General features: G+C 43.8%; 1 protein-coding gene across 4 annotated transcripts in view; it reads right to left on the reverse strand.

The window, feature by feature from the left end:
- Positions 1-11,869, reverse strand: part of LOC100740508 (paired box protein Pax-6) — a 56,251-nt gene that overhangs the window by 25,260 nt on the left and 19,122 nt on the right. For 3 of the 4 annotated variants that reach the window (XM_033321279.1, XM_033321278.1, XM_003490352.3), the window contains exons 2-4: positions 7,277-7,529; positions 6,865-7,045; positions 191-467 (exon numbers count right to left, since the gene is read on the reverse strand). In XM_033321279.1, coding sequence (XP_033177170.1) covers positions 191-467; positions 6,865-7,045; positions 7,277-7,518 — 700 coding nt within the window. In that variant the 5' untranslated portion in view covers positions 7,519-7,529. The remainder of the gene's footprint in view (positions 1-190; positions 468-6,864; positions 7,046-7,276; positions 7,530-11,869) is intronic. The other variant, XM_033321280.1, reaches the window with a different exon arrangement.

Raw genomic sequence — 11,869 nt, forward strand, 5'->3', positions numbered from 1 at the left:
TAATTTTTTTTTTTTTTTTTTTTTTTGTCAAACTATACAAGTTTCGTACCTCAAGCTCTTTTACACGTTATAGTCGCAGCGTTAAAAACAATGACAAGAGATGAAATGAAGTCCTTCGAAGCGACACGTGAACAAGGAACGTGGGATGTCGTGCGTTACATTTAGCAATTAACGTATAATTGGGACTCACCGCTTCGTTTGAGCAGAGAATCGTCTCGACCATGAAGCTGGCTGCCGGGCAGCAGCGACTGGCCAGAGCCGGGGGTCGCTGCCGTTGGAATTCCAGTGGCCAAGGGATGATGAGAGGGCGTAGCGGAATACCAAGCCGGTGGCCAGCCTGCAGCCTGCCCATTGAACATCCGAAGCTTATCGTACACGCTCTCGGCACCCTGATGCGCCTGCACCGCCGCAGCCTGTTGCTCCTTCTGCGAGGCCAGGTTCCTCAGCACCCTGTTGATGGACGACACCTGCGAATAGTACATTAATTGCTATTAGCAAGCGAGCGGATAGAAGTAACGACAGCTAGCAAAAAAAGCTTCGAAGAACTTTGAACTTGTTGCAGATTAAATGGTATCGATGATTGGGCTTCTGGCAATGATAGTAAAGTATAATAGCAATGAACGGTGAAGAATGCAACGATAATAAAAACAGTGCGAGAGGAAGTAAATTGAGTTTTCAGTTTCTGGTTTTTTTGAACGGTAATATTTCGTAGAACAGTGTATCGTAGATTGACGTAGAGGCCTGTTTGTCCAGAATCAATCATTAGTAGAACGCAAATATATTGTGGTGGATAGGTGGCACACGGAGTTGAAAAAAGTTTGTTCGTTGTAAGTTACGTGGTATCGTTCGGCAGTGGCATTTGATTTTTAATTTACAAGGGAGTATCGTAGCTTGGTACAGAGGATTGCTCGGCAAGGACCAATCGTTGTTAGAACACTAACACGTAACTGTAACAGTGGTCCAGATTGAAAGTAGTTTGTTTGCTGTAAGTTTGGTCATATCGTAAAACTGATTGGTTTTTGGTTTACCGAATGCTAGTAGTTTTTGGAAAATTGTCCCATAAAATGCTCGACGCAATCGATCGTTATTAATAAATGAATTAGTTACTAACAAAAATAACGAAATCCACATCGATCCAATCGCGTAACGGACCTAGTATCATTCATAATAACAAAGTGACGATCATTCGATCGATTACCATGAGGTGGTTTATTATTAAACGTGTTGTTTTATTAAAGAGACGAGTGATAAGATTGTAATAGTTAATTATATTAAAATTACTGTAAGTACAAGTACAGGAATAGTGTATGCCAGTTATAATCAATCCTATTGTTCAGCTATACGCTCGCTATTCGGCTATGTGCTTCACCTAGAGAGCACGTTCATCTATTTGTATCGACCAGTATTATTATAAAAAGTTCAAATGTAACTACGGTTGACGATTACAAATAACGGCAATAATATTTTGTCCGAAGTTCGTTTACCTTTGAACCTAGCAAAGCAAAACAACGTTGGTACTCCAAACCACAATAATATGAGTCTCTCCTGATCCAAACCTTCCGTTGGCTCACGTGCCGCTACAACCACAACACTGAGATGCAATTGGCGCCGAATTAATGTCCGACGAGCGAAGAAAAGCGGCGAGTGGCAAGCTCGAGCAAGAAACAAAACAAAAGAGAAAAAGATGAGAAGAGCAGAGGAAACTTTTGAAAGTTTCATCTGGTTCTTTGCTAGCCGCTCGCGACAATCATTTCCATAGTTACATCGGTTGTCTCTCGTTCACCGCTTCCCATCATCTCTTTCTTTTGCGTTCTCTTTGCCGACCTTCACGCTGAGGGAGCGACTAGCAGATGAAAGGACACCGCCATCCAATTATTATTACATAAAACGGTTTCCATGGCTCTTCGCTCCCCTAACCAGCGCGGTGGTAACGCGGTCTTCTTCACCTTGTACCGCGACCGAACCACTGGCTAACTCTAAAGTTATAACGAGCCACGGGGGCGAGCCTTGTACTCTCGACTCTCGCACATAATAGTCTCGGTGTTCTACGCGCGCTCAATCTCTCCCGTTCTGCACCCCCCGAACCGCCCCTTGTGCAACCTCATCCCCCAAAACATCGACTCGTCGATGGTGCAGCAAGCAGCGAGTCGAACATAGCCGAACTCTCTCCCTCTGCCTCTCTCTCTCTTTGCGCTGCACTTCTCCCATGGATCCCTTGGCTTGCTTCGATGTGGATGGAGGATATCGAGCGGAGCTTCTTAATTACTAGGCTTTCGCTGAAAGGTTCTATGAGAGAGGGGAAAAAAGGAAAGAGAGGAAAGGTAAGAGAGAGAGAGAGAGAGAGAGAGAGAGAGAGAGAGAGAGAGAGAGAGAGAGAGAGAGAGAGAGAGAGAGAGAGAGAGAGAGAGAGAGAGAGAGAGAGAGAGAGAGAGAGAGAGAGAGAGAGAGAGAGAGAGAGAGAGAGAGAGAGAGAGAGAGAGAGAGAGAGAGAGAGAGAGAGAGAGAGAGAGAGAGAGAGAGAGAGAGAGAGAGAGAGAGAGAGAGAGAGAGAGAGAGAGAGAGAGAGAGAGAGAGAGAGAGAGAGAGAGAGAGAGAGAGAGAGAGAGAGAGAGAGAGAGAGAGAGAGAGAGAGAGAGAGAGAGAGAGAGAGAGAGAGAGAGAGAGAGAGAGAGAGAGAGAGAGAGAGAGAGAGAGAGAGAGAGAGAGAGAGAGAGAGAGAGAGAGAGAGAGAGAGAGAGAGAGAGAGAGAGAGAGAGAGAGAGAGAGAGAGAGAGAGTAAAAGCCGATCCTTCTCGCGTGTGGCTCGACTTAAGACCTCTGCTGGAAATAATGGCTGTATGCCGTCGGGTGCCAACGACGTTGTTGCCTCGAGTATTCTGCGTATGTACTGAAGGCTGTACAGGTCAAATATATGTGTGTATAGGAGAGGAGTACGAGTTATTACGTGGAATAAAAGCCGGTAAATTCAATCGAGCTTTTTGTTTGCCGCCTCGACGAGATCGATGTTGGAGCACGCGGCGATAGGAACAAGTAATCTTAGCTTTGTAACAAGCGAAACACGTTTAACGCACACGATGGCAATCGAATCTTTAAGTGACATGTAAATAATTCAAGTGTAACGCGTATAGAGTCGTTTAATCGGTTAAAATTAAGGGTGTGCTATAGAGGGAAAGTAAGTACGTCATCAGTGGGAAAATTATATTAAGAACATTGGTTGAATCGCGTTAAAACGCTTCTTACAATATCAAAGATTCCACTTAACTTCGATAAAATTCTACATGAGTCATTCACAAGCCATATCAACTGATCAACTCTATATATTGAAAGACAGAGGAACACGATAACGGCACAAACAATTATCTAAATTCACTTTGGAATGTATGATCGACTTTCATGGAAGTAAGTCGTTTATTTGTATTTTTTCCACAAATTGAATATTAATCACGTATGTACTTAGTTCATAAAATTACGAAATTTATGGAAAGCGAACTTGATCGATTTCACCTTGGAAGATTCTCTCGCACATCATGCTATAACATAATAGTTTCTTACGAAATTGTACAAATCCATCGACCAGTTCGAAACGAACGAAGCTCGACGTAATGCGGAACCGCGTGTTCCTTAACCGGAATCAATCGAACGAGGAAGGAGGGTGGTAAACTCGCAGCAGTAGACAGCGTGGAAAGTTCGTATCGCAAGATTCGTCTCAATCCTGCGGAATAATGGCTGCGGGAGAGGACGAGAGGAAAGGACGTTTCTAAACTAACTGCATACAGCATCCAGAGAGAGAGAAAGGTAGAGAGAGAGTTTCAGAGGCAGCCAGGCTAGGCTTTCCATCATCAAACCAAGCAACCTGGCTGTTCTACGCTCCGCTCCACTCGGCTCTCGCCGCACAACAGCCGCAGCACCGATGCAGACCATTACACGCGCGACCGGACACGAATAATTGTGCAACACGCTTAACTGATCCCATTCACCCTGATTCTACCCGCTTCCATCCGCTCGTCGGCGACTAACCCCGTCGCACCCCATTGCCGCGGACGATATGTACCCACCGCAACAACCAACGGCTACCACCACTACCATCATCGTCATTGCTATCATTACTGTTAACGTCGTTGCCGTTTCACGAGACAGTCGTCGTCGTCATCGATGAACCCGATCGAAGATTCCTCTGGAACGACTATTGATCTATTAACTGTCGAGAGTACCAATTCCGTTTCGTCAATCTCGTTGCCCAGGTTTTGCTTTGGCTTGGTTTGAATTGGTTTCAGGAATTGAATGGCATTGGCTGATGGGAAAGAATTCAGAGAAGTTTTAAAGATATTCTTCAAGTTATGGGTTATGGATGGAATTGTAAAGCATGCACAGTTGAAAAGTATAGGAGAAAGCATGATAAGTTATATTTTGTGCTTTTTATTGGAGAGTAATGTTAAAGTTCGATAGTTTAACAATGATGTTAGAAAGAAATTTCCTTTTTACGTCGCTATCCTGAATATTTCGGAAATATCGATTATCATGAAATATTTCTTATGAGGATATCGAGGCTTGCTATTGGCGGTTTGTAAAATTCCATGAAGGAGATATTTATTCATATTAAGATATATCGGAAATGGTTTATAGTATCCGATAATATCTTAAGCGATTCCGATAATTGCCAAAAACACTCAATAGAATAGTTTTATGTCTATGCAGCGTGAATCTCTAAACTGAGTGATCCCAAGTTGCTTAAAAATTGTATACTTGCTACGTAACAAAATATTTCAAACGAATGCTGGATAATGTCAACGATATAATTTAATATTAATAATTTTCTTCAGAGTTAGTCGTCATTAATCAGTAGCATATATGCGATATAAAACACAATCTAGAATAAATCCAGATCGAATTCCAGCATCATTCGCAGTTCTTCCCAATTATCATCGTACATCCACTGCGAGATCAGAGAGATTTTCCTCGAATATTTCACAAAACTGATCGACCGATCAAAATGGTAACACACATACACACACACACACAATATCGAGATTTCCTCACTCTCAATATATATTCCCTCCACCGTCAACGATTCGACAGACAACAGACAATTCCATCACGAACCTGTTCTTCTGCCAGCACCCTGTACGTTACACCTACAAAACCAGGCTGTGTGATCATTATAACGATCCCAGCATTAAAAGCTGAAACAACGTTTCGCGTGTTCGATCGAACCAGATTCCTTTCCCGAATATTGTCGTCGGATAAGCATCGGCAGAAGAGAACGGGTCTCTGTGTGTAACCACGCTGATTGATCACCATCCCCTTCACTAGGTGAACGAGGCAAAGCTCTGTTCCCAAAGAACCGATAGAAACGAACGGTTCCTTCGCGAGCCGACGGATAACGACTCGTACGCGTGCCGTCCCCCTCGGTATTCCTGACAGACACCCGGAATCGTAAGGGGATGGTCGAGGGAAACGGCGGTTCTTTTCGAAAGAAGACCTCTCCTAGAGGAAAGACACGACTTTTCGAAATATTCCTCGTCACGACAGATCGAACGTGCTGGGGATACATCGAATAAGAGGAGAAATGGTTTCAGAGCTCAGGTTCCCAATTTTTGGATCGTATCTTTTAAACGTACCGCGAAGTGCCATTTAAATATTAAACCAAAAATTATATATTTTTCTCCTATGCATTTTCTTTATCTTACTACAAAAGGTCCTTTTGCTTTTACATTTAGGCAAGGAGTTGCAGTTTGTCTGACTATCATAGAAGGAGATCGCCAATTTGTTCGGAATGTCGCTACCGATATTTTTTAGTATTTAATTAACACGTTGGCTGTCGCGAGCAGCACAACATGACGGAGAATTCACTGCGGATCTATCTATCGCGATAACCAACGTGTTAAATGTTACATTTGAAATTATGCGAAAGAAGGTTGGGAAACACTGTTTCAGGGGATTGCGGAGAAGACCATGGAATATCGATATTCGCGAGGGTGGGAAGGATGTTTGGAAGACGGACCGAGGATTCTTGGGAAGAAGAGGGGAAACGACTAGCAGGACCAGAGGGTGGACAATACCGAGGCCCGCGTAATGGACCGATTACCCCTCCCAACCGATCGTATTGACGAGACTTTGATTAGGGTCGAGTGGCCAGATCCGACGGGTAAGTACCGACCCGGCTGCGCACCCTGATAAACCGCCGCCACCATACAAAGCAACTCCGTGTCTAAGCGAATGAGCATCCCGTTGCTGGATCTCCCCACGCAAACGCTTGGAACGCGACTCCTGCCCCCGGAGTCATTGCGCTTTTCTTCCTCTGCTGGAATTGGCAGCGGTGCACGGTCATTTGCTAATTGCGCGTTGGAATGAGAGTGGAATAAAAGTGGAATGCTGGTGCGTTTGAGAGCACCGATGGAATGACTTTCGATGAAGTTGCCCAAGTGTTTGTACGTGAGTTGGTTCAAAGCCGAGAGTTTTGAGTTTGAAGAGCAAAGGAAAGAAGAATTTGAAGCCTGTTGCCACTGATTGCACTTGTTTATCGGTCATGCCGAGCAAGCGTTTCTCAGATTGATTTGGATTTCTGCGGATACATCGAAGTTATATTTGAAATATTATTTCCAGATTATTTGAGATAGTTCAAGGTTTCTGAATGTTTTGGAATAATCTGTATGTTGAGATAAATACTTGCATGATATTTCTTATTAATTGTTACATGTATTAAGTAATAGTTTCATGTAAGACATTTTGTAACAGGTTCCTTAGAAAATTTCGGAAATTTTTTGGACCTGTGACTTTTTCTTAAATCGCGTCAGGCTATGCTTGAAGTGAATCTTAAGATATTTTCAAGCGAAACCACTGTATCCACAAATATTTTGTACTTACGCTTGGAATGTTGTCGTTGTTGCAAACACCTTCCTGCAGCAGTCGATCACGGATCTCCCAGGCAAAAATCGACGGGCATTCTCGTTTGTAGTCGGCAATTTTGTTCACCACTGGTGTGGTCGCTACGCGTGGCTTGCTACCACCGATTGCACGTGGTTTGATCGAACCAGTCTCGTAATACCTAAAGAGCAAATCAATTTCTTGAAAAAATAATTAAAATATTTATTCATCTAAGTTATAATAAAGAAAAGAGGACAATAATAAAATACAAAATAAAAAAGAGTCAGTCTCTTTCGAAATTATAAGATTCCTAGCCAATTCAGAATTACTTTAATCTTTTGACAATCATACGAATGTTATATCAAAGTTTCTCAAAGTCTTTCGTCCTGAACGATGATCCTCCATGACTGACCTGCCGAGGATCTTGGAAACGCATCCATTGCTGACTTGCAGTATGCGCGAGATGTCGCAGGGCCTAGCACCACTGTGGGCCAGTTCGACGATCTTCTGCCTTGTCGAGTCTGGTAATGGTCGGCCGTTGACGTAAACACCGCCAAGCTGGTTAACCCCGCTGTGTCCTGCAGCCGAGCACCCAAATATTGAGTTCTGTCCGACCATAGAACCCCCGCCAATACCCGCACCACCCCCGTGCATCAAGTCCTCCTCTGTGAATCAAAACGCGCGCAATGTGTATTCTGTCACTTAGCCGGAGTGTCTGGTTGGATAAACACCAACCCATATGTATCCACGCGTACGCATCGTCCACGTTCTTATTAGTCTGATTGCACCGCATGCATCGTCATCAACATCGTCGTGGACATACATAGGCGATGACGAACCGTGTGCTACTGATAATCACCACATTGTCGATCCAGTTCTCGATATAATGCGGCTACTAACGTCATGGATTGAAGATCAGAAATTCGATTTTCCACTGAACAATTAATTCCTTTCACACGACCAAATATCGATGCGTAGCGGATTTTGTTTTTTTTGGAAAGAGGAGGGGGGGGGGAGAGGAATAGAATTGATATTGATGAAAGAGGATTTCTAATAAACGTTTAATACCTGTGATTCGAAAATTAATGTTTCGTTGGTAATTAATATCTTTTTTTTTCATCAAATTTTTAAATAGTCGTTCTGTGGAACGGGTTAAAGTGGTTAAAATACGGTAGCGTGCAGAAGTTTTTAGCCAGATGGATGTCTTATATATTCTTATTTAAATTTCCTAAAAAGAGATATGCAATGGTATATAGGAAAGGTAAGAATATATCTCGATTATAAAATGACACAGACAAAAATGCATGTATTCTTCTGCGTGTTATTCCGTAGTTAATGTTTCTGGAGACGTAGAATCATGGCGCTTGAAACTGCCTGGAAGATACAGTTGGACCGCAGAAGGTTAATCCTCGTACGTGTACTGTTCCAGAATAATATATGGCGTATACGCCATGTGATCGTTAAAATGGAAGGCAGAACTACAAATAACAGTAACGTTGAACTTGTTGTAAATCGTGTAACAATTTGCATAAGATAAACGCAAATATTCGCGACTTTTAATAATTACAATGCGCATAGAACGCGAGTCAATTGTAGACGATGAATATTTTAAAAAAAAAAAAGGAGCGCCATTGTTAATTCCGTTACGCAACACAGTCGGAACGATTGTAACTGCCTACAATTGCGGAGGTACAATTCCAAACACTAAAGAGTACACTGGCAATATTTGCATTGGTTAATCGATGAAAATAGCCGAAACCACAATTAACTCGTTTTTCGATGACACGCGTTCGTAAAAATCAATAGACTTTTGTTAAATTTAACAAGATAAACGACTGCAAATAATCAGGCCATTCGCGCACGTACCTCGGCGATTTATCAAAATATATTTTCAAAAATAAAACGGTAAAAATGAATTTATAAAAGGACGGGTAAAAAGAACAGGAGACAAAGGCTAGCATTGAAGGACGTTAACATTCCCACCACCAAAGAATCTGTATTTAATAATAACTCTGTGTTATTACGGTGAATGCGCGTTTTAATAAACCACCGTTGCGATGAATGCGTCAAATCGTGCATACCATTAATAATTTTTTAAAGATATAATTGGGCCTAAAATGAAGGAACGCAGTAGGAATAACATGACAAACGATTGCAAATGATCAGACTATTCACGCGCGGTACTTCCACCATTGAACAAGATGTATTTTCAAAAACAAAATAATAAAAGAAAAATAATAAAAAGGAATTTAAAAAAGAGAATGCTGTAAAATACAAGAAAGAACAACGTTATTTCGCGTTGCCATTAGCAGGAAAACGAAACGATTTGAACGAAGCGCCACCCTCGAAGGACGTTAACGTTAACGTTCCCGCCGCCAAAGAATCTACATGGTTTTACAGGGCACGAAGAAACATAACGGGGTGGACGTGCAAAGTGGGCCTTTTGCTCTTTTGTCGCCGACCTTTCTCTAAATTTACGTGCTAACGCCGACAGCGTGCGAAGAATAAGGGCGGAACGAACCTTGCAGCCGTGACTACGGGGTGCACACGGCTGGGCGCAGGGACTACAGCGCGGCTGCCGTACTTGGCATTGCTGCTCGCGCTAAATGCATCTTGCAATTAACGAATTTAATTAATCTCCTGCTTTTGCGCGGCGCAAAACGACAAGAAATAGTTGAAACGCAATTTGAATGGTTTGCCGTGGCGCTGCGGCACCGTATGAAACCACTTTGTGTGTAACGTCGCAGGCACACCACGCGTTCTCATCAGCCTTTCCCCGGCATCACGAGAGGGCCGAAATTCCACGCGTTTCGTGCTTATTTTACGCTCAAAGTGGGCGTGTTTCCGCCTCTACAACTATCTGTCACTTTTCCTTCCTCGAATACCCTGCCGCTTCGCGATATTATATTACTGCAAACACAATGCCGGAAATATCGCGATTTCTTTTTATTTTTGAAAGAACTGGCAAAAGACGGCTACAAAGGTACTCGTTTGCTGTTCTCTCGTTTTTTTATATGCATGTTCCTGGTAGAATTGAATTAATGATAAATTTCAAAGGTAAAGGCACGGAACTTGAAGGAAATAAATATTATTTTCGACTAATTTCTGTTAATACCTGAACGAATGCATTGTATATAGTACTGTGTCGTGTGGCGGTACGAATTCATTCTTGGCTAAGCATTTAGATAATTTGCAATCGATCGTTCTCTGTTTTCTCCACCTAGCTGTTTATCATGACGAAGTTACTAAATTAGACGTTTGATAAAGTACTTAATATCGCTAAATTTAAACTCTCATCATATGCACGCTATCGAAAGTTGTCTTTATATCGAACGTAACTTTCAAAAGTGAAACTCGTCAAAAAACACACACATAATCGTACGGATTCATGAAATAAAATCGCTAAGGCTTAGTTTATTAATCGTTATCTCGGGACCCTATCTGAACGTATGTCTTTAAGGGGCAAGGCAAACGAGAACTTTGCATAAAAAAATGGAGATATGTTAATGGATAATAGGCATTTCTACAGGGTACTTTGATGACAGCACTGAAAGCGATGGTGGACTTTGAATGGAGGCGCAATGTCTATTCAATTATGCATGCTGCGTAAAAGAAACGATAACGACATAACGTTAAGACTTTTTTCTTGATCCGATTAAAATGACGGCTATCCTTCGAAAACCCCGCTTCACCTTGCGAGCACTCGATGAATATTCATTCGGCAGCCACGCGAATACCCACGTATGTAAGTGTATTTACAAACGACACGCACAATTTTTCGATGCGTGTAACGCAAAAATCACGGGAAACATTTCCTGGCACATCACACGCCATATTCTAACATAACACTGGGTCTGAACATTCGTGCCTGTTACCGACTATCTAATCATACAGAGTTCTTTCATTCAGCGAGAAAGAAGATTATCTCTCGCAAAGGAACACATTCTTCTTTATGCCAGCAAGATGTTGCCATATAAACCGTTACTGTTACGCGATCGGTTCGCGCATCAAACTGCCTTTGCCTCGCACGATAAATAATTTAATGATGGGCACAACGCACGGTCTAAGAAATCCTCTCCAAGCCTCCTATAGAAATCTATCTTAAACAATCATCAACATGTTTTTTTTTCTCCTAACGTCCTCGGAAATACATATATTGAAAATCACGACCTAGGAAATCGAGCAAAACTCAAGATTGTTCCATCGATATGGTTGCCCGATCCCCTCGCGGGGGCCGCTGCTTTTACTGTGAAACTCGTGTGTCGTAAAAATAAACGGTTGGGGGCATCGAAATCCCGACGTCGCGTCGCGTCGCCGCGAGAACACGCCGTCGTCTCCGCTTTGTGGGACGACACAAACCCGTCGCTGGTTTTTCACCAGTTTTAATTCATTACAAAGAGGGTGTGACTCGGACGCATACATACACGGCGAAAGAGAAACCGGCTGGAGGAACGCACAAAGTAGAAGGCTTTCTCTCTCCCTCTACTAGCTCCGCTCCTATCCTTTCCTCCTTGTTTCTCTCTCGTCTCGCGCGAGGAGAGCGAATCGTCCGTAGCACAGCGGCACCGACGACCCGTGCACACGCCGTCCGCACACATTCTTTATATATAATTTCGCGTTAATCTACGCGACGACCAGCGCAAAAGCGAGTCATGCCGCAAAGTGAGGCAAAAAGGTTCCACTTGGCTGAGCGTGAAACGGGACACAGATTAAATCCCATCCTGCCGGCGCACGACGTCGCGGCACCCTTCCTCTCCGTCCAACCACCCCCTCTCAACTACAGCCCCTCCGTCGCCTCCCTACCTTCCGTTCCTCTCACCCTCCCTTCCCCCCCCCCCCCCCCCCCCCCCCCCCCCCCCCCCCCCCCCCCCCCCCCCCCCCCCCCCCCCCCCCCCCACCCCCCCCCACCCACCCCCCCCACCCCCCCCCCCCCACCACCCCCACCCCCCCCCCCACCCCCCACCCCCCACACCCCCCCCCCACCCCCCCCCCCCACCCCACCACA

This window comes from Bombus impatiens, unplaced genomic scaffold (genome assembly GCF_000188095.3).
Source record: "Bombus impatiens unplaced genomic scaffold, BIMP_2.2 scf_0418, whole genome shotgun sequence".
Taxonomy (NCBI): Eukaryota; Metazoa; Arthropoda; class Insecta; order Hymenoptera; family Apidae; genus Bombus; species Bombus impatiens.